We start from the raw sequence: 23,878 nt of genomic DNA on the forward strand, positions 1-23,878 counted from the left end.
TTTACCATTCTGTCCCTAACTGGCCAGCTCCCAGCTCCATATGAGGCAAGGTGGAGACCCAAAAGACCCTCAACCAATGACCACCCCTTTCCATAGGAATTTTCTTTGTCCCGAGGCCATAAAAACTGGCCACAAGCCCATGTAAGAGGTCTGCTCTCCCTCAAGCTGGTGCGCTGTCCTAACAGCATTTCTCACTCTGCTCTCCCTGTGTCAGCTCTTCCTGGTCTGTCAGGAAGGCAGCCTGCTGTCTTTGCAGCGCCCCTTACTACCTCAGTCCTTTGTTCTCAATAAATTCTGTCTTCTAAAATACTCTGTCTGGAAATTCTTTTCCAACCTGTGCTCAGACTGCTTCAACAATCAGCTCTAGTGAAGCCAGATGCTTCAGAAGAAAATGCTGATCTTCATTCTCTCCACCCTCTCCCTCTTTTTCTCCTGCTAGTCCTGAATCTTTGTGACAGGGACCCTCCCTGAAGCACTACAAAGGGGATGGAAGGAAACTGCCATTGCCCTAAAGTCCACTGTTTCTCAGAATGTGATCCAGAGACCACCCCTTGCCTCGAAGTCTCCAGAAGCTTGTTAAATATGCTCATTCCTAGACCCTACCCTAGACCTACTGAATTGCTAGGGGTGTTCTCTTAGGACCTGCAGTTTTAGCAATACTGATTTAAGTTTGAGAACATTTACTTCCCTGACAGGTGGCTTTATGTGGGGAAGTCCACTGAGGCTTTTGTGCCCCCCTCCGCTTTGTCCCCTCTCCTTAGGGGGCCCCTGTTTCTACTACCAGCCCTCTCTGCCCTCAGGCAGAGCAGGTGCCCTGGCTCTGTGCTCAGGGCGTCTGCCAAGCATTTTCTGCCATGCTTGAACTTCCTGTTCTTCCCAGAAATGTTGGCACAGGCCAAGGGCAGACAGAGAAGAGGAGACATGTGCCCAGTTGGGAGAGCCTGGAAGCCAACTCCACGTGCAGACTGAGTCAGCCCTCTCTGTTAGGGAAAGGAGCAGGAGGTCCGGTAAGTCTGTTCCACCAACTGACAGAGATGCTGCCCCCCACGTGGGTGGCAGTGGGGCAGCCAGGAGGGACCCTATCTCCGAAGCATCTGCCCCAGCTTGGAAGGCAGTGGCTCGAACCTTTGCCCGACCACATAATATGTAAACCTGGTGTTCCTGTGGGCATGTGCTGATCCACCACCCCTTTTCCTGCCTTTTGAGAAAACACTTGTGAGTGAAAAAGAGAGACCTTTACACTGAGAGCATTAGTTATGAGCCCAGAGTGCACTTGCAAAGGCTTTAGCCCCGCTCCTATCTCCCTCACTTCTCTTCCTCCTTTAGACTCTTCACACAAACTAACCACAAACCCAAAGTGAGAATGATGCTTGTTGTGTCCAGGCATGTCAATTTCAGGTCCCCTAGATCAGGGGTCCCCAACCTCCGAGTGATGGACTGGTACTGGCCTGTGGCCTGTTAGGAACCGGACTGCACAGCAGGAGCTGAGCGGCAAGGGAGTGAGTGAAGCTTCATCTGTATGGCGCCCCCATCGCTCGTGTTACTGCCTAAGCTCTGCCTCCTGTCAGTTTCTGCAAAATGGTGAGCTGTATAATTATTTCATTATATATCACGATGTAATAATCATAGAAATAAAGTGAACAATAAACGTAATGAGCTTGAATCACCTCGAAGCACCCCCCACCCCATCAGTCCATGGAAAAATTGTCTTCCATGAAACCAGTCCCTGGTGCCAAAAAGGTTGGGGACTGCTGCCCTAGATGATGGCCTCTGAGCAAACTGCTGCCCAAAGCCACCCTACAATCCTGGAGCCTCTAGCATGGTCGAAACCTTGAATTCACCCTTTTATTAACTGTTACAGCTTTGTTTTGAGTAATGAATTAGTTGGTGAATGTCAAAGCTTTTTACCCCAGGGGTGAGAAAAAGGATTAAAACATAAGCATCTCAGAAAAGATTCAGAACTTCTCAAACTCCAGTGTATAAACAAAGCAGCACCAGAGCATGTTTAAATGCAGATTTCCCAGGCCTTCCATGGTTCTGATTCACTAGGTCTGAGGCAGGGGCCAGGAGTTTGCGTTTTAAATAAACAACTCAAGTTATTCAAGGTGTAAAGGGCCCATGGGTCTGCAGATCATACCTTGAGACATACTTGTTTAAATGCACATCAAGGAGCAAATGATTTCATATGCCCTTGGAATGGTTGGGGTCCTGGCGGTTGGAGAGAAAGAAGTATTGGAGTATTCTGAATGTCTTGGAAAGGGGAAGAGGGTGGATGCAAGTATTCAAAACAGGCATTTGTGTAAGTTTGATAATGAGAGAGCATTGGTGTTATGAACAGTGCACCTAAAAGAAATGAATTCACATCGTTAAACATCATTCTCCCACTCATCTCACAATTTCTACTTGCCCCTCAGACCTGAGAACAACTCAGGCCTCGTTGAGCTCATGTCTGACTTGGGGTCCCAAAAGGGGCTCCACTGCCAGCTGCCCTGCCACCTCCCCACTTGCTGTTAATATGAAGGTGACATTGAGAGGAGGAGATCTGCTCTGAGAATTGGGCCTGGAGTCCCGATTCCTGGCAGAATGTGCCCTCTTCTTTCCAAGGATGCGTCAGGACTAGAGACACCTTTATCCATCCGAGTAAACTTTAGCTCTCACTCGTCCTTTTGGAATGAGACAAATCTTTCTCATTTGTTTTAGAACTTTTTCCAGAGGTTGAAATTCTTATCTCATTCTATCCTTTAGATATTAGAGTAAGAAAATTAACCTATCAAGTGGCATTTTCAACCTGGTCATTCTGAAGCAGTGTTCCACTTTTAAATTTGGAGGACGGGTGGCAGTTAATTTTTCTTTGAATTCTGACTGGTTTTACATCGTAATACACCTGTATGTTTGCCAGGCCATTTATACCCTTCATCTGACTCTGTAATTGACTCCTTGTGACTCATTGCTGCTGCTGCTAAGTTGCTTCAGTCGTGTCCGACTCTGTGTGACCCCATAGACGCCAGCCCACCAGGCTCCCCTATCCCTGGGATTCTCCAGGCAAGAACACTGGAATGGGTTGCCATTTCCTTCTCCAATGCATGAAAGTGAAAAGTGAAAGTGAAGTTGTTCAGTCATGTCCGACTCTTCGCGACCCCATGGACTGCAGCCCACCAGGCTCCTCCATCCATGGGATTTTCCAGGCAAGAGTACTGGAGTGGGGTGCCATTGCCTTCTCCCTGTGACTCATTACTTTCTCACAACTTGCTCTGTACCCCTCACAACAGCCTCTACGTTCCTTCCTTATTTCCATCTTGACTTTCACAGCCTCCTGGTCATAGATAAGGAAGACCTGGGATGTCACATTAAATGATTCTTCCTTCTAAAATGATCAAAGGCCTGTGTTATGCCTTTGCACTAGATGATTTCATTATTAAAAGCAAGAATGCGTGTCATACCATGTGCCAAGTAAGCTTCTAGAGACTTCAAATATTATCTTATTTAATCCTCACAACAAGCTAGGAGGTATATGAGATCAGAAGGTTTTACAAAATCACTATAACCTCATTTTATAGATGAGGAAACTGAAGCATTAGAAAGGTAAAGTAACTTAGACAAGGTCACGAAGCTGGTAAAGGGTAGAGGAGTTGAACTCTTACCCTGTGTTCTTGGTCACTATCTATATTGTCATCTGAGAAGACAAAACCAAACAAAAATTTCCCAAACCTCCAAAAACAAGCAAAAATGCTACTCTTAAAATATATATACATATCTCTATGTATTTTCAAGGACATTTCAGAAAAAGAGACTGGATAATGAAAGCTAATTTGAGACTGTACTCAACATAAAGGCAAAATCATCTCATGGTTCCTATGTTTACTATATATTCATTTATACATTCCAACATACTCTCAGATCGATCAAAGACAACTCAGCACAACAACCCATTTTTATTCTGTACTTGCCAACAATGATCTCATTTAATCCTTATGCCCTTGAAGGCTGATTTAACAGCTTATCACTTTCACTTTTGCTAAATATTAACTGCAAAGAGAACCATCCTTCAATATGATTTGTTCTCACCATCCTGTGTCCAGGAGCCCAGGTGCAAAACTATGTCTGCTCTGAGGAACAGAAGAGACAGCAGACCTCCACTGAAGCAGCCTTTTACTGCCACTTATCAGAGTCTGCGTAGATGAAAACCCACATTGCTATTTCCTATCAGAGTCTGCTATGTTTGGGGAAAAGTATTAAGTTAGGAGTTCTGAGTCTTAATTGAAAATTTGACTCTCCCATTAATGAGCAATGTGATCCAGGGCAGGTCATATCCTCTCTGAACCTCTCATGGTTTTACTGAGGTCCGAATGAAACAATGTTTGTGAAAGTGCATAAGCTGTAGAGTACTAGACAATGTAAGATAATATTACGATGGTTTATATTTCTTTAAAAATGATATATGATGAAATATGAAAATGTAATAGGATAATTATCATATTATAGATTGTAAGATAATATTACTATATTATGACTGTTGGCAACTTAATATGAGGTTGACTGTTTGCTGTTTCCTTTGCTCTGCCCCCTAAGTAAACTTCTTGAGGGCAAGAACGATGGCTTATTCATTTTTTGCCTCTTAGGACTGTTTCTGGTACAGGATAGGTATTTCGTAAATGTTTCTTGAATGAATGAAAGAATGAATAAAAGATATTTTCAGAGGAAATTTGAAGGTTGAGAGGAGCCCCATGGAAGGAAGAGTAATTCACAATACCTGCTTCAACCACGTGGTCCATCGTCGGAAACCTTTTGTACACAGCTGTGCTCACTGAGCGGAAAATGAGCAGGGAGGTGAGATTGACATAGCGCATCAGTGTCCTCCTGAGCAGGCGCCCATGCTCGTCACTTCCATGAACACTGCTGGAGATGAGAAACATCAGCCTGTCTGGCCAGGGCAGATTCACAAACTGGTTCCACCATCGATTCACTACTAGAGTAACATAAAAGCCTGCAGAATAACAGGAAACTGTAAAGTAATTTCTTACCGAAGACATGTTGTTGACACTGATGCTTTTAGCAGAATTTTAGCCTTTTTTAGAGATCAGGGTGTAAAAACATTTAGTTATCCATATCTTATGATTTTTCCCTCCAGAAAAAAAAAGTAATTTGTGCCTGGCAATGGCATAACACTAAGTGGATATTAGAACTCACATATTGATGGCAAAAAATGGAGAGTTAGTGAAGAGAAAGCTTAATTGTCCAAGAGCAGATCATTACCTCAAACTTGTTGGGTGTTAATTTAGCAAAAGCAGTCTTGAAGGTAAACCTTATGGATGATTCTGGTTCTATTGCAAGCAGTGGCTTTTCAGGCATGCCTCTCAGCTTGGAAACACTCCCATGCAGAGTCACTGGTATCACCATCGCGGAGACAGCTGTGTGGCTGCATGCTGCGTGTGACCTATACTTACCAAGCACAAAGGTTACTGGAATTTGTTCAGCATATCTGTCACAGTAAATTGATAATTTTTCAAAGAAACGTTTTTGGGCTCCTGTAAGTAACAATCTGGAGCAAAAATAAAATGCACAGCCCTTTATGATATTATACTTCTGCACCTGCTTTGCAAGTGACATTCACTGCAAACAATTAAGCAAAAATAATCTCAGTTTTTTTTAAAGGAGCAGTATCTTTCCCTTTTATACCTAAGCTGATGTATCTCAAAAGCTTTTTAACTGCTGAACATTTTAAGTACTAATTTTTTTAGTACAAAAATGTTATTGGTCATTAGACAGTAGGACATAGTAATCCATTTTATTTTGAATGTTTTATATTTTTAAATTTTTATATGATTAATGCATGGGATTTGGAGCAAAATACTTCATAAAGGAGTACATTATCCAATTATTAAACATATGTACTTAAAAAAGAATGTCTTAATTATGTTTATTATTGGAATATGCTTATTAAGTAATTATTGAATAATAACCCTGGATTTGACATCTTGATCTTACTTTCTCATGAATATTCTACTCAGTACATTCTTAGTTATGTGTGTTATACCTCAAGGGATGTTATAACTGTTTATTTTAAAGCCTAGAGTTATTTAAAATATAAAACAAAAACACAGATTCAACAGTTAGAAGTGAAATTTCTATTATTATATGTGGTGAGCTTTTATTTCTATAGTATAAAAATATAAAAATTTATATTATAGATCTGACAGAAACCCGCTTTCTGGTATTGTTAAACATGAATCCATTTAATAGAGCTATTATTGATATTTATATTTCAAGGGGGAGATTCAGAATCAGAAGAGATATCTCAAGGCAGGTTAATAATAATGATCGAAATCCGGAAAGAAGGCAGATGAATTTGAATAAATGAGTGAATGCAACTGTTCCAAATGAATCAGGACTCCCTTGGAGACACCCACTATGGCATATGTCAGAGGCCTATTTGGGTCAGTAGAGCTTTGAGGAAGGAAGCGAAGGGATAATGAGGTGACAGTGAGCCAAAATCAGACTGCTGGTGAAGACCTGGGAGCTGGTGCTAAGAATGTGCGTGGGATTCAGGGTGGGCTTGGAGTGCCCAAACCTGAGGATGCAGCCTTAGCTTTGGAGGGGGTGTCAGAAATTCTACAGTCAAGAAAAGATGACAGGCAAGGCATCACCTGGTGGACAGGCCTCTCAAGGTGAGGCTGATGACAAGTTACAGCCAGATTGGTTTCTGGGACTCAAATTGAATTGGTCAGAGAGAATTAAATGTGGAGAGCACAGACCATAGAGCCTTACAGAGCCATGTTTGAGTCCCAGATCTGCCACTCACAGATTTGGATTTTGAGCATATTTTTAACTCTCTCTGAGTCTCAGTTTTCTCATTTGTAAATGAGGATAATAATAATAATACCTGTGTATCAGGGATGTTAGGAGGATTAAAGAATACATGATATATAAAACCACTTAGTATATAATGTCAGTCAATAATAAAGTGGTTGTTACTATTAATAATTGGCCAAAGGAAAAAATACTAAGCTAATAGACACATAGAAATTTTACTAGCTAGAAGGTACTACAGCAAGTATTTTGTCAAATGTATCCCAAAATACAAAGAGAGATAATCAAACTAGTGAATTCGGGTTCTATCTTATGATTTTTTGACAAGCATAACTATTTGCTTATAATGGGATTAAAAAACTTTAGCATTGTTAGTGGATATGAGAATGAAACTCATTTTTTTTATTTGTCTATATTTGTCTAGAGGTATGTCTGACTTTCTCAACAGATTCAGCCTGTAGTTCTTGGTAGAGCTTTGATCAAGATAAAAGGATCTATTTTAATAAGATTTCACGTTCAAAATTTAAGGAATGAAAAATGGCTTGAAATAATGATGATCGTTAAAAACACAAGCACTTTTTGGTCTTTAGAAAAAATATGTGCATACAGTTTTGTGGGAAATAAATAAGACATTGGAGCCAAAATTAAGGCCCAGTGGAGCATCTCTGGCTACGTTGCAACTGCTCTAAGAGCTATTCTATTCTAAGCAGCAGTAGCAGCAATAAATACACATTAGTAAAAATAAACAAATGAGACAATTATCCTGAAACGTCATGTGTCTTCCACCATTTGATATTGTGAAGGATTGGATGACATATAAATAAATTGTAAAAATAATACTGTATTTAGAGGATTTATTAAAAAAAATCATTAGAGGTTTTTAATAAAACCTCCCTTTTAAAGATATTTTGCCAAAATGTATACCAATATATACATTTTGGGGGAACAGTAGTTTTGATATATAGCAAAATAACTGTTCACTTTTGGTCATTATCAACCAGTCAAATTAACTTCCCTCTTCTTCACATGGGGTCCTGTCACTGCAAGGAGGAATACAGGTGGGAGCAATGACATGCAAATTTGTTCATGGTATGCAGAAGGGAAAGAACAAACTGATGAGCACAGAAAAGGCGGAAATACAGCCTCAAAAACCTTTAACTTTTCTATTTTAAGTTTTAAGTTCTCCCTGAGAAGAAATTGTGCAATCAATGTTAATTAAAAGAACTCATGGAGCTTCCCATTTATAATACTGCTAAAATTTTATTAAGACTATAATTGTTAGTCATAAATGTATTCCATGGAAGTAATGTTGCTCAAATTACCTGTCAATCTTGACAGGCAAAGTTTGTGATGTTATAAAGAATAAATATCTTTTGTGAATATAACGTGCCTTCAACTTTGAAGATATGACAAAAATAAATTCATTTTTAGCCTTTTTCTTTAATTGAGATATTGGTAAGTTTGGGGGCACCATCTTAGATAAGATTTTGTCATTCCAGGAAAAAGGAAGGAAAGTTGCCTGATATACACTATTTATGAAAGTGTTAATTATGTAAGTAGTCGCTGCAAGCAGTCAAATCATAAACTCAAACTATGAATGATACCATTCAGAGAGGCAAAAATAATGATTTTGAATGGTAAAAATCATCACTTAGTGAGGATCTAGGTATAAATCTTTCATTTTTTGCCTGGAGCAAAATTCCTGAAGCACAAATAATACTTCATCACGACCAGTTCAAGTGGGGCTGGAATGGGAACCACCTAAACATGATGGGTTAGAGTCCATTTAACATCTCAAAAATGGTTAGGTGTGGATTAAGATACTCAGTCCCAGGGAGAAGAGGGCAACAGAGAATCATGCAAAGGAGGAGATTACATAATGCAAAAGTCAGAGGCAACCAAAGGACTTGGATTTTTGAGACTGTATTCATATATGCTATTTGATGGCCATTTAAGAACACATGCAAAGGAAAGTACCTGTACATCAAACTTATTGCTGTGTACAGTACAGCAAAAACAATAAATTCCCTGTACAATAGTTTGTAGATGCTGCCTCTCCACTTGAGGAGTAACCTATGAAATCCAAAAAAAGTTGCATTTGCTACTTTACTGGAGTAAGTGACAGTCATCTTGGATAGTTTGTTTGTTTGTTTGTTTTTCTAGAAGAGCAAGAAGACAAAACACAAGTAAAAAGCGATGTTTAAGACAGAGCATAAATCTATATCTCAAAGAAATCCTAGTCAGCAACGAGTTAGTCTTCTTTACTAATTTGCCTTTCTTAGCTTGAACAATTTGGAATTTGGAGACAACCACGACCTCAGTGATAAATCTTTTAGTAGAAAAGGGGAGGAGAGTAGTTCTGGAAAAAGTAATATTAGACATCTTAAGCTTGCCTTCATGTCTAAATACTATTTAGAGATTATATGACTATCACTCAATAAATATTTGAATGACTAAATAAGATATATGAAATACATTGTAATATCATCTATCATATATTTTCTGCATCCATGGGAAGATTTAAGGTATTGATATCTGTTACATTTACTGATATTTTCTTTTTTTGCTGTTTTTTAAAGTTTAATTATTTTAAATTAGAGGATAATTGCTTTACAACATTTGTGTTGTATCAGCATGAATCAGCCACAGGTATACATATGTCCCCTCCATCTTGAACCTCCCTCCCATCTCCACCCCACCCCACCCCTCTAGGTTGTCACAAAGCACTGGACTTGAGCACTCCCCGCACCATACAGTAAATTGCCACTGGCTATCCAATTCTACATATGGTAATGCATATGTTTCGAAACTACTCTCTCAGTTTGTCATTGATATTTTCAAAATCAGTAGTCAAACCCAAATCAGTTTGGGTCTTTATTTGCTAAAGTATGTAAATAGGCATTTATTTCGCCTTTAAATTTCCTTGAAGGAAGTTACGGCTCTCTTAGAAATCAGGAGAAGCAAGCCCCTTTTGGGAATTTAATTGATGGGTTACTTTTGGTGGTTTTAATTTGTCTCTTTAGTGGAGCTCCGAGTGCACTCTGTGTACTTCAAAAGGTAGAAAAAACATCAGGCCCCAGTGATTCTAAGAAAGGTGCATTTTCCCACGGAAAAGTCTCATGTAAAATGCTTAGGTCACTTTCTCTTTGGAACTGAAAAAAATGAGGCCATTATTTAGGACTCTTTCCACCTGGATCTGTTCCATGGATGTAGGTAGGATGAGAACTGGGCCCCAAATCCTAGCTTTCAGTGAGTTCTCTGGAATTCCATTGCTTTTCACCAAGACACTAAATATTCAGGCTTTGAGAAGATGCCCTGAAGCTGGTCTTTATTTGGAAATCCTGCTCTACAGCTTTCTGACATGTAGCACACAGAAAATGAAATTTCTTTGAAACCTTTTGCTTTGGAAAGGATCTATGTGGAGGATTCTACAGAGCTATTTAGACTGAAATTATGAAATTTTTAGGTAGAACTGTACTAGACATAACTGATAAATCCTATAGCAGATTTCTTACATACATAGTACCTTATGGCACACATTTTACCATCAACAAGGACATCTTCTGTCTTTATTCAGATGTAAAGAAACAATCTAATTCCCATTTACCTAATTTCCCTAAAAAAAAAACAAAAAAAACTTGAAAATTTGAAACTATATTCTGAAGCTATAGTTTTTGTAATCACCAACCTAAGCCTTCAACATGACTGATTTTTAACAAAGAAAACAGGACTTTTTGGCAAAAGTTAAGTGCCATTACTTTTTTTGTGGGACTCAGGTTACAAAAGCAGTTCCATTGTTCCTTCTTCATCTCTTCTATTTGTTTAATATGAGTACAGCAAAGTTGGGAGAGGAACATAATAAATTAAGCCCAATTTCATAATTTGTTATCATGGGCACCAGAGTTTTAAATGAGTCCTCAAATAACTCTCAATTAACAGTCACCCTTCCATTACAGCTCTGTCAGAAAAACCCAGATCACATCGACAAGAGGTCAGAGCTAAAATGCATAGGTTTACTCTGCGCACTAACCTATTTGTTTGGGTTGGAGTGTCCGGCGTCTCCGACAGGAAGGACAGTCTCCAGGCTCCCCCTGCAGAGGTGCCTTCGGGCTGGGGCTGTAGTCTCGGCTCACCCTCCACGCATGCACAGTCAGATTTTCTTTCTGTTCTCTGGCCACTGAGAGGACTTGGAGTGTGACAAGGACAGGGGTTAAATGACTTTCCACTTGCGAAGGCCTATTTATGCCAATTTGCCCACTGGTGACAGCCATAGCCGGGAACAAACAGGAGCAACAGCTGCTGATGTGGCTTTTTTTTTTTTTCTAATCTCTAATTATAACTCCACCTGCCACCCAAAGCACTCCTTTGAATGAGTTGGAGGTGGCGTGAAGGAGCTGGGGTCATTTAAGACTGTTATTTTCATTCTGACCTTATCCTGGGATCAAGGAAGAAAGTCCTTTGCCCCTAACATGCTCTGAAGAGGCTCCACCAACCAAAAACGGGAATTAGTACAGTCTGTGTGTGCTTAAAAGGAGAATAAATTCTCGTGAAGCCATAAACTGGGGCAGACAAGAAAGTAAACAGGATTTTCACTCATTTGAGGAATATTGAGGACACTCTTCTATTAAAAACAAAACACATGTATGTTTGAGAGTGATGTGTTTGTATATTTTAGAACAGCATAGACAATTATTACACATGATGGCATTCAGTAATGGAAACTGATAACACACTGATTCACTACATGTGTTATCCTTCCATGAGGGCTTCCCTGGTAGCCCAGACGGTAAAGACTGCCTGCAATGTGGAAGACTCAGGCTCGATCCCTGGGTCGGGAAGATCCCTTGGAATAAGGGAATGGCTATCCACTCTGTATTCTTGCCTGGAGAATCCCATGGACAGAGGAGCCTGAAGGGCTACAGTCCATGGGGTTGCAAAGAATCGGACACAACTGAGTGACCGACACTTCCTTTCACTTCATCTGTCTGTGGTCCGCTAGAAACATGTTTTAAATATTCAAAATGCCTTCTCTCAGGTTGATTATGCTTCTATGCTTCCCTTTTGAAAAGAGAGTATTCATCAGCATTCTTTAAATCATGAAATAAATAATTTCAGGGTCAATTCTTGGGAGTTTTCCAACCTTCTAAAGTAACATGTGCACTAAACACCGTGCCTTAAGCTTAAATAAGATGACTGTAAAAAACCAAAACAAAACATGTGTTTTTGTGGAGAAAGATGTAGAAAAAAAGATGCTTATTTTAAAATTTTAAGTAAATACAATTGAAAAATTTCCTACAGTGTTCTAAAGTTTCATTTGCACTCGACTGGTTTCTTTAGCAAACTATAAGTATCTTAGAGCAAAAATAGAGTTGTGAATGTCTGATTTCTTGCCCCCATCCCTTTACATAGCTCCAGCATGGAGTCCAGTGCATACTGGATTTTGAATATGTATCTGTCGTCTGATTATCACCTTGTCACTCTGATACTACTGTTAGTACATTTGGGGGAGTTTGTGAACATTTTAAAAGCACAGCTACACTGCCGCATATTTTATATTTGGATTGCTGTGAAAAGTGGTTGGATAGACCCGATGTTGTTTCAAGGCTGATCGTCGTAGAATTTGAGCAAATCTAAATTCAAGTGCTTATGAAATAGAAACATTGGAGCTATTTTTTTTTTTTGAATCACCCTCTGGGGTGTCTTACTGGATATGTGGTGGCCCTGAAATGTGACTTAATTCCCGGCAGTCATGACTGAATAACAGGGGAACTGGCCTCCTCTATGGACCACTGTTGGCTGGTCTCATTTTTAAGCAGGGGAAATTATCTTTCTAATCGGGCTGTTTTCAGGAATGACCAAGTAATGGTTGAGTTAGCATTCTAAATGCAAATTAGTCAGTAATGACTGGATTGAATGAACAAACTGCCATTGTTGAGCTCTGAGTCTGGTGGCTGTTTCTAACAGGTACCGAGATGCCATTCAGAAATTAATTCATTAGACGGGACCAACTCCTACAGCAAATGTCAAACATCTGGCATACATCAAATTGCAAAGCTAACTTATCCATATGACTTAAAAAATTTTTTTTTGATGTGGACCATTTTTAAAGTCTTTGTTGAATTTTTTACAACATTGCTTTGGTTTTTTGGCCATGAGGCATGTGGGATCTTAGCTTCCTAGCAAGGAATTGAACTCTCACCCCCTGCATTGGAAGGTGAAGTCTTAGCTACTGGACTGCCAGGGAAGTCCCTATATGAATTTTTCAAGAAACTTTAAAGTTTCTTGTTTAAACAGGCATACTATTTTTTCCCTCTGGATTCTAAAGTTAACGTGTGTATTAAAAATAAAATGTAAAACAACATATAAAGAATAGAGTGGTACTCTATCATGCTTCCCTAGCGGGGTGGTAATCATTTAGTTATAAAGTTAATCTTTTTAGACTTCTGCAGAAGACACTTTAAATTCTCTAATAAATAGCAAACAATGTGGTAGACACTTAGGCGATGTCAGGGCTCTATGAAATAACCATACCAGCCATATTTTCTATTGACAGCAAGCATCAAGTTTTGCCATCCTGACCACTCTGGTTTTCAGCAGTCCTGATAAATACATTTGTCTTTAATTCCAGTAAACCTCCAGTGACAGGACAATTCATAAAAAAAGAATAACTGATCATTTCTAAATGATGGAAATACTGATATTCATCCATAGATGTCAAGATAAATCATCCTTTATTCCTTAAGGGAACAAAACCCAGCAAGTTTAGATAGACCATGCCACTTCCTAAAAGGGAACCAGCTATTCATTTTCACTGATGTGAAAAATCTTCTATCAAATTTCTTTTGAGCACTGGGTTGAACATAGTCGTATGTATGTGAAACTTTGCATTCAGATATCAACCAAAGGCTAGAAATGGTTGTATTTTGTAATTTTTTATTCTGACTCTAAGATTTTTGAACATTATTAAATGGGGAATAAGGAATTAGTAAACATTTCTGAACAGGAAAAGGGCTTGACAAAAATCTATGTTGCAAAAAGATGAGTCTATGAGATGAGAATGTGCTGGATTTGAGTGGGCAGGGACTAAGGAAGGGAATCAGTCTGAAAGTTATTATGGTTGTTCTAGCATTACCTGGGGTGGTGAGTGAGTGGAATGCAGAGGAAGGATGGTGAGAGAGAGCCCAGAGCAAACTACCCCTGGAGGAGAAAGAAAAGAGGGAGCTCGGGGGAGGGAGAGGAGAAGGAGGAAGGAGAAGTCTGATATAACCCTTGCTTCATCCTTTGAGCCTGTTTGCACATGAAGAGAAGGCGATGGCACCCCACTCCAGTACTCTTGCCTGGAAAATCCCACGGATGGAGGAGCCTGGTAGGCTGCCGTCCATGGGGTCGCTAAGAGTCGGCACAACTGAGCGACTTCACTTTCACTTTTCACTTTTATGCATTGGAGAAGGAAATGGCAACCCACTCCAGTGTTCTTGCCTGGAGAATCCCAGGGCCGGGGGAGCCTGGTGGGCTGCCATCTATGGGGTCGCACAGAGTCGGACACGACTGAAGAGACTTAGCAGTAGCAGCAGCACAAGAAGAACAAATTTGTTCAGGTGACACAGTTCTTTGCAGGGTGCCATGTAATTTTGACATGTTTTATTTGATCTTGCAAATAGAAACATTTTATCAGAAAAAAATGGTTGCAAAGTAAAATCACAAGTAGGAATTAATGTGTTTGTAAAAATCAAGTTATTGAATTAAATATAATTGGCTGAGCTTCAGTTTCTGTTACTGCTTCTGGCACTTATTCACTTTGTTATGTGCTGGATCTCCCTAGAAAAAGATAGCAGTTAGCACTAAAGTTGCAAGAAAAATTCATAGAGTAAACTTTCAATTGAGAACAGTCAGACATTACTGTTTTTGTCAGCAGAATACCTGGTTCAGTTGGTCTGAGAATCATTCACAGTGATATTTTTTCCCTAAAGGTAAATTTTTATTGGCTTAATGGAACTGTAAGTTTCTTGAGAACTTATGCCTTACTCTTTCTTGTTTTTTTTTTTCTCCCTATTCATTGACTACCATGATGGATGCAATAGTTGTGTAACCAATAGCTGACTGGGATAAACCGTGTGTCAATCCAGATGTACAGAGGTTTCTGATACACAGTCTTGGAGTGAACTCTGTCAAAAATCAAACTAAAGTGGATTTGATTTGTTTTTCTTTTTCAATTACTTTTTTTCTCTTTATTCCAGGGAAGAAACAGTGAAAGACTATTGAGTTTTATTATAGATGAAGGTCTAAACTCATAAGACTGTCTATTTGAGGAGTCATCATTACTTTCCTTACACGAGTAATTGCCAACTCAACAGAACAGAAATGCATTAGTTCACATTCTGAAGGTCACCTTTTTCTAAAGGAAGGTACGGAAACTTTGTTCTATTTTAGGGATGAAAGCCTAGAGTCTAGAGAATTATTACTATAGTGCTTAAAGTGTATCCTGTACTCTATAATCAATGATATTTCTCAAATCAATGGTACTGCTTAGCTCAGGCACATTCCAGATGGCTAAAGAAAAAATTGCAACATAGGGCCAATTAAAAATCAGTTTAATTTCATAAGAAAAGGTATGCAAAGCCAAGTATAATGTTTATTCCAAACAGCTGCGAAATTCTGTTACTTCAGTACCTTAATGCTGGAAGATGGCCATTCTGGAAATTATATTACTGTGTAGATAAGGGGAAGATATAGGGCTTCCTAGGTGGTGCAGTGGTAAAGAATCCGCTTGGCAATGATGCTTCTCTTAAAGCAAGAGGTGCGAGTTTGATCCCTGAGTTGGGATGATCCCTTGGAGTAGGCAATGGCAACTCCAGTATTCTTGTCTGAAAATTCCCATGGACAGAGGAGCCTGACGGGCTGTAGTTCATGGGATTGCAAAGAGTCAGAGGCGACTGAGCACATACGCACAAAGGGAAGATACAGATAAATGGGAAAAAAAAATCTGCGCATAGATCCTAGAACAAGGATTGTTTCTGGGTCTCTGAAATGGCAGATTGCATATTCTGAAGACATTTTTAGTTTCTTAACACTTACATACTAGCTCCCTGATAATGTTACTACTGAAAAGGGTCATGGGTTTGGAGTAATACAGTGAAGGAGAAACTCAAATTTTTGCTTCATAAAATTTTGTATTTTTAGAACCACTTTCATATTTTCATATTTAATCATATGCAGTAAACATCTTACATGATGCTTCTTCCAAGTTTATACCTCCAGCCCAGATTTTCACCCAACTCCAGAGCTAGGCTTGATAATTCCCTAAATATCTTAAGCCCAACATGCTCCAAACTGAACTCCTGGTCTTTCCCCTAAAACATGCTCCTCCTGCCACCTTTCATCTCAGTTGGTGAAAATTCCTTTCTTCCAAAAGGTCAAAAGCCTTAGAGTTGTTCTCAGCTCTTCTCTTTCTCTCATATCACAGTCCAATCTATGAGCAAATCCTGTTGGCTCCACCTTCAAATCTACTCAGAATCTGTCACCTCACTGTCTCATCTCACATCGCTGTCTCAGCTCCTCCCACCTCATCAGAGCCCCCTCATCTTTCTCCCAGCTTATTCTAACAGGAGGTCTCCCCGCTTCTCTACTGCTCCCTCCAGTCTCCTCTGACAAGAAGGTGGTGTGGAAGGCAAGTCAGGTGTCTCATGCCATTCTGCTAAAACCCCTCCCTGGCTTCTTTCATCTCTTAGAGTTAAAGCCCAAGTTCTTTTTTTTTTTTTAATTTTTAATTTATTATTTATTTGTATACAGTAGTTCCTTGTTGGTTGTCTGTTTTAAATATAGCAGTGTATACATGTCAATCCCAAATGCCCAATCTATCCTGTTCCCCCAACACTTCCCCCCATAACCATAAGTTCATTTTCTAAGTCTGTGAGTCTATTTCTACTTTGTAAATGAGGTCATTTGCATCATTAGATTCCCACATATAAGTCATATCATATGATATGTGTCTTTCTCCATCAGACTTACTTCACTTAGTATGATAACCTCTAGGTCCACCCATGTTGTTGCAAATGGCATTTCATTCTTTTTAATGACTGAGTAATATTCCACCTTCAGATACGCCAGCAACAAAACAGCAACAACAAACAACATTCCACTGTATATACATACCTCATCTTCTTTATCCGTTCATCTGTCAGTGGACATTTGTTTATTTATTTATATTTATTTGTTTATTTGTAGTTTTAGCTCGCAGGATCTTCCATCTTCATTGTAGCATGTCAGATTTTTAGTTGAGGCATGAGAATTCTTAGTGGGGGCATGTGGAATCTAGTTCCCCGACTAGGGGGTCGAACTCAAGCCCCCAGCATTGGGAGCACTGAGTCTTAGCCCTTGCACCACCAGGGAAGTCCCGTAATGAACACTTAGGTTGCTTCCATGTCTTGCCTACTATAAACAGTGTTTCAGTGAACATCGCAATGCATGTATCCTCTTGAAACCTGTCCTTAAATAGTCCTAGGTCTGTCACAGTTTGCTCCCATTTCTCCTGATCTCATTTCCTCTTACTGTCACCTCTCCTGTGGACCCTCTCCAGCCACACTTGCCTCCTCTCCTTCCTTGGACACATCAGGTCCCATCTTAAAGCCTTAGGGATGGCTCGTCTTTCTCCAGGTATCTGAGGGACTGTCACCCTCATCTTTCAAGTCTTTGCTCAAATATCTTCTCAGTGAGCTGACTGCCCTACTTAAAGTTGCCTGCTGACTCTGCACACCTCCCTCCCCTTGGCACACCTGATCCCCCTTCTTACCCTGCTTGATTTTTGCCTTTTATCCACACCACTTATCTCCCTTGACTCTACCATATAATTCACACATTTATTGTGTTTATTGTTTATCTACCCCTACTAAACTGGAGATTTCATGAGGGCACAAATGTCTCGGTTTTGTTTACTGAAGAAGACAAAGTGCCACCAGTAGTCTTATTTCTTTTAATATTTTTTGAATGAATACATTTTAAAAGAGGCTAGACAGGATTCCACTTTTTCTCACAATTGTAAATATCATGAGATCAGTTTCCATGACTATTTTTTAAAATGTTTTAATTGAAGTATAATTAATTTACAGTGTTGTGTTAGTTTCTGATGTATAATCAAGTGGCTCAGTTTTATTTCCCACTATGTTTTATTATAGGATATTGAATATAGTTCCCTGTGGTATACAGTATGGTTGTCTATTTTATATACAACCTGTTTTTACCTGCTAATCCCAAGCTCCTAATTTATCCTTCTCCCACTCCTTTTCCCTTTTGGTAACTATAAGTTTGTTTTCTATATCTATGAGCCTGTTTCTGTTTTGTAAATAAGTTCATTTGTATCATACTATAGACTCCATATCTAAGTGATATCATGTGGTATTTGTCCTATTATTTCTGACTGACTTCACTTAATATGATAATCTCTAGGTCCATCCATGTTGCTTCAAATGGTATTATTTCATTCTTTTTAATGGATGAGTAATATTCCATTGAATATATATATACACCACATCTTCTTTATCCATCCATCTGTCGATGGACATTCAGGTTGCTTCCATGTCTTGCCTACTCTAAATAACACTGCTTTGAACATTGGGGCGCATGTATTTTTTAGTTTTTTAAAGAAACTCCATGCTGTTTTTCATTAGTGGCTATGCCAATTTACATTCCCACAGAAGCGTAAGAGGGTTCCTTTTTGTTCACACCCTCTCCAGCATTTACTATTTGTTGATTTTTAAATGATGACCATTTTGCCCAGTGTGCTTTCCCTCATGGCTCAGTGGTAAAGAATCTGCCTGCCAATGCAGGAACCACAAGAGACGCAGGTTCAATCCCTGCATTGGGAAGATCCCTTGGAGGAGAAAATGGCAACCCACTCCAGTACTCTCACCTGGATAATCCCATGAACAGAGGAGCCTGGCGGGCTACAGTCCACGGGGTCACAGAGTCAGACACGACTGAGTGACCAAGCACACACGCATGTTCTGCCTGGTTTGAGGTGATACCTCATTGTAGTTCAATGTCCATTTCTCTAATAATTAGCAATGTTGAGCATCTTTTCATTTTCCTGTTGGCCATCTGTATGTTTTCTTTGTAGAAATATCTGTTCAGTTCTTCTGCCCATTTTTTTTCTTGTTGTTATTCAATTGTTCTAGCTGTTTGTCTATTTTGGAAATTAAGCCCTTGTAGGTTGCATTGTTCACAAATATTTTCTCCCAGTCCATAGGTTGCCATGATTCTTTGTTAACTGCTTTAGATCCAGTACCCAGAAAAGTGTCTGGCATCTAGTAGGCACTCAATAAATATTTGTGGAGTAAATAAGTGAACATATATTTTTTATTCAAATATTTAGACCATATTTTTCGTATACATGGTTTTTATAGAATTTTTTAAAAAGACAGTTTTTCCTGCAGAGGTATAGGTTTTACAGTACTCCAGAAAGCTAAAGTCAGGTATCATTCAAGACCCCTGAGAACTGACTTTGCATTCTCTCTGTACTGTGGAATGCTACCTCTCTGCATTCCTGTCTCCTGAGTTTCTGTATCCTTAGCCAACTAATCACAGAATAGGGGTGTCAATGGTGTCTTCCAGGCAACCCATCTGTAACAGTGCCTCTCAGCTTCTTTGTTTTAAACTGATCTCAAGGAGATTCAGTTGAAGATACCACTACACATTAAAGAGATATAAGGGTAGAGGTAGCAATAAATTGATTCCTTTACTTCTTTTGACTACTTCATAGCATCATTTGGTCCAGGCATGGACTGAATGCTCACTTGGCTAGTGACAAATACATTGAACACCCCTTGCTGCTGCTGCTGCTGCTGCTAAGTCACTTCAGTCGTGTCTGACTCTGTGCGACCCCAGAGACAGCAGCCCACCAAGCTCCCCTGTCCCTGGGATTCTCCAGGCAAGAACACTGGAGTGGGTTGCCATTTCCTTCTCCAATGCATAAAAGTGAAAAGTGAAAGTGAAGTCGCTCAGTTGTGTCCGACTCTTAGCGACCCCATGGACTGCAGCCCACCAGGCTCCTCTGTCCCTGGGATTTTCCAGGCAGGAGTACTGGAGTGGGGTGCCATTGCCTTCTAATAACTCTAAAATGAAAGGATGACTACAGTAAATGTTCTCTGATGATAATCTAGGTGGTGGTGATATCATTCTTGTGGCTCTTGAGGTTCTTGATCTTGAAGGCCTTTCTGGACTGGGAGGTATGATTCTTGGTAAAGATTAAACTGTAGAAGTCCCTCAGTAGAATTTTAATGACTAAATCCCAATGGCAGAGTAATAGTATATGAGAGATGTGGCTATTCAGATCCACTGTTAAAGTGGTATCTCAGAACTCATTCCGATATATTTCAATATTTCTGTGACTTGAAAATTGAAGTAAACTGAGAATTGAGTGTATCTTCTCTTTTAACTCCTTACCACTCCCACATACCCTGATAATTTTGGAATGATTCATGATTCTTCTAATCCTGTTTTTCACACAGAGTGAAAATCAAATTAAATTAAAAACACAAAAATGAGTTGCATAAAAGCATACTCAGGACTCAGCTTCTACTAGACCTCATGGAATTCTATAAAAATGTAAATCCTAACCTTAGGAAAATGAGGTATGTTTGTGTGCTAAAAAGACTATTTTCCGTTAACATAGAATTATCTTATTATAAGATAAGATTGACTGGAAAATCACATGGACAGAGGAGCCTGGCAGGCTGCAGTCCATAGGGTTGCAGAGTTGGACATGACTGAGCAAATGAGCATGCACACAAGATTATCTTTAAAAAGTAACTTTTATACAAGTTTCCTTTCTCTCATGATAAACAGCTAGCTGAGTTTTTTCTTCCTCTTGAGCTTCAATCCTTGTATTTATCATTAAACTATTTAAGAGACACAGTATTGTTCCTTGCTAACTTCATTCATGTCTAACAAAAATACATTCAAACTTACCTTTTGAGCCAGCAATCCCATTTCCACATGAAGTATGAAGAATCTACCCTAAAGAATGCCTCTAGTAATATGAAAATACGTATGTACCAAGTTATGCAATGTAGAATTATTTTTATATGAAAAATGTTGGAAAAAACCTAAATGCCCATGTTTAGGCAACTGGTTGAATAAACTATGGTAATTCACAAAATTCATCTACTATGCAGGTGCAAAAGGAATATGAACAATCTTTGTGAATTGATATGGAGTGATTTCCAGCATGTACTGGGTGAAAAAAACACAACATATCTATAGCAAATTAAGCACCTGAAAAGATGCTTAACATCATTAGTCATTAGGAAAATGCAAATCAAAGCCACAGTGAGATACCACATTATACCCACTAGGGTGGGTATAATTTAAAAACAAGCACACACAATAACAAATGCTGGTGAGCATGTGGAGAACTTAGAACCCTCATATGCTGCTGGGGGGAGGTAAAGTGATGCAGCTACTGTGGAAAATATTTTAGTATTTCCTCAAAAAGTTAAAAATGCCATATGATCCAGAAATTCTACTCCTAGACCTATATTCTGACATAGTAAATAGATATTAAAATACTTGTACATAAATATTCACAGCATCACTATTCACAATAACCCAAAGATGATAACAGCCCAAATGTCCTCAACTGATGGACAGATAAAGAAAATGTGGTTTGTCTAAACAATGGAATATTATTCAGCCATAAAAAGAGATGAAATACTGATATATGCTACAATGTGGACAGGCATCAGAATGTTATGCTGTGTGAAAGAAGCCAGATACCAAAGTTCACACATATTGTGATTCCATTTATAGTAAATATTCAGAATAGGTAAATCCATAGTGATGGAAAACAGATTAGTCATTGCAGGGGCTAGAGGGAGGGGAAAATGAGGAGTAACTTTTCAATGGTATGGGGATTCCTTTCAGGGTGGTGGAAATGTTGTGGAATAAAAGAGAGATGGTGGTTTTATGACATGTGAATATACTAAACACCAGTGAATTTCACACTTTGAAATGATTTATTTCACCACTTCCTTCTCCAGAGGATCTTCCCGACCCAGAGATCGAACCCAGGTCTACAGCACTGTAGGCAGACTCTTTACCGTCTGAGCCACCAGGGAAGCCCTTCATATTATGTGAATTGTACCTAAATAACAACAACAAAAAAAGAGTTGCTATAGTGTGCCTCCTTTCATGGAAAACACAAGAAGAGGTAACAAAATATACATGTATTTGTTCATTTGTGCAAAAGAAACATAAGAAGAATTAAACCTAATGAGACTGGTTACTGAGGCATGAGATAGGAGTGCAGTGGAAAGAGTGAGGAAGTGGGACTGGGATAACAGGGGTGGGGGAGGGACATTTACCTGCTATTCTTTTTATGAATGGCTCTCACGCTTAGAACCAAAATACTCCCCAAATAAATAATTAAAATCAACCAGAATGTGGGGGGGAGCCCAAATTAGAATACAAAGAGTAACAAATAGATGCAACTGTATTATGAATGAATATCATGACCATATGAAAGAAGTTGGGGAAAAATTAACTAAATTTGAAAAACAGTATTTTGAACCATACGATGTCAGATTAAAGACACAACTGTGCACAAATATTAGACTCTAATTAGTAAAAAAATTTCCCTCAGTGGTATGGGTCAGGGGGCTTCCCCGGTAGCCCAGATAGTAAAGAATCTGCCTGCAATGCAAGAGGCTCAGGTTCAATCTGTGGGTTGGGAATATCCCTGGGAGGAGGGCATGGCAACCCACTCCAGTATTCTTGTCGGGAGAATTCTATGGACAGAGGAGCCTGGCAGGCTACAGTCCATGGAGTCACAAAGAGTCAGACAGGACTGAACGACTAACACATACAATGGGTCAGGAATTCTGAGGCTATGTGTATACTAGGACCGGACAAATAATTAATGGGCTTCTTGCAGAAATGATTGATTCCAAGGAAAGTATAAGTTGAGCCTGGAGCATCTTATGGTGTCCAGAGGCCAGGAAGTACTAAAAAATTATTAGGTATGTAAATATGATACAGGAAACAGTTTGAAGGAACTCCTGATAAGATTATGGCCTTCAGGGGCAGGATACAAACAGCCCATGGTATCCAAGCAGGAAATCCGGGTGAACAAATGGTCCATTCTTACTCCCTTTCTGCCTTCCAAGCTCATGCCAGGGCCTCCCATTGGCTGCACCCAACCCAGAAGCTAGAAGTCAAGGGAGCCCAGTGATGAGGTTTGAACATACCCAGCTCTGGGACCAAGAGCAGAGTGGAGAAGTTTGGAGAATGGGAGGAAAAAAGGAAAAGTATCTAACTCAAGATCAGCTAGTCTATCCCTCTCATTTTAGAGATGAGAAAAATAAGCCTCGATGAGGGAAAAGATTTATCCAAGGTCACAATAAAGGCAGTGTCATAGAGCCCAAATCCCTTTAGTCAGCGTTCTGGAAGACCTAGGTTCTAGTTTTGACTTGGCCACTGCACTGAACTGCAGTTTCCATACCTATGAATACATGAGGTGGACTAAAGCAATGGCCTTCAAGCTGGGCTACACATACCCCTGAGCACATATGAGAGTTTCCAGGAGGTAAAGGGTCATGGATAGTTTTAAGTGAATCATTCTCTGGACTCAGTTTCCTGATGTATATTCTCTCCTAAAATTATCTGCTTCCCCTTTCATAACTTCTTACTTGACAGAAGAAAAGTCTTCTCACCCATCTCAAATATTACTATGGTGCATTACTCCAGGATGTGAAAATCTGGGGTCACCAAATGTAGGAAAGTTTTGAAAATACATAGCTTTTGAGGCAGATTCCTATGACAGCAAACCAGAGAGGTTCAATGAAGACACACTGAAGGGGCAGCCCTCACTTTTGGCAAATGTAAGCCCTTACTGCACATGGTCTTTCCAAGAAGGGTTTGAATCTCGTAAATGAATGTTTCACATTTGAAACATAAGGCTGAAAGTAGATCTTTGTCCACTAAAGAGGAAAGAAGATTCTAGTCTGACTCAGATGATGAGAAACTTGAGATCTTCCAGGAACTGGTTGTGCCACATACTGGACTGACTGGCTCAGCCACA

The 23,878-nt window shown here is 39.5% G+C and overlaps 1 protein-coding gene and 1 long non-coding RNA gene across 18 annotated transcripts in view; one reads left to right on the forward strand and one right to left on the reverse strand.

Moving 5' to 3' along the window:
- Positions 1-11,004, reverse strand: part of BEST3 (bestrophin 3) — a 64,830-nt gene extending 53,826 nt beyond the window's left edge. Inside the window, exons 1-5 of one of the 14 annotated variants that reach the window (XM_055580372.1) lie at positions 10,838-11,004; positions 8,785-8,880; positions 5,445-5,539; positions 4,751-4,896; positions 2,138-2,208 (exon numbers count right to left, since the gene is read on the reverse strand). In XM_055580372.1, coding sequence (XP_055436347.1) covers positions 2,138-2,147 — 10 coding nt within the window. In that variant the 5' untranslated portion in view covers positions 2,148-2,208; positions 4,751-4,896; positions 5,445-5,539; positions 8,785-8,880; positions 10,838-11,004. Of the gene's footprint in view, positions 1-2,137; positions 2,209-4,750; positions 4,985-5,444 lie in introns of all 14 variants that reach the window. The other 13 variants (XM_055580371.1, XM_055580367.1, XM_055580364.1 and 10 more) reach the window with 13 other exon arrangements.
- A 162-nt stretch (positions 11,005-11,166) lies between these two features.
- LOC129651986 (uncharacterized) overlaps positions 11,167-23,878 on the forward strand; it is a 48,615-nt gene continuing 35,903 nt past the window's right edge. For all 4 annotated transcript variants that reach the window (XR_008714484.1, XR_008714476.1, XR_008714482.1 and 1 more), the window contains exons 1-3: positions 11,167-15,212; positions 20,310-20,432; positions 21,840-22,009. This is a non-coding gene — a long non-coding RNA (uncharacterized LOC129651986). The remainder of the gene's footprint in view (positions 15,213-20,309; positions 20,433-21,839; positions 22,010-23,878) is intronic.

Source organism: Bubalus kerabau, chromosome 1 (assembly GCF_029407905.1).
Source record: "Bubalus kerabau isolate K-KA32 ecotype Philippines breed swamp buffalo chromosome 1, PCC_UOA_SB_1v2, whole genome shotgun sequence".
NCBI lineage: Eukaryota > Metazoa > Chordata > Mammalia > Artiodactyla > Bovidae > Bubalus > Bubalus kerabau.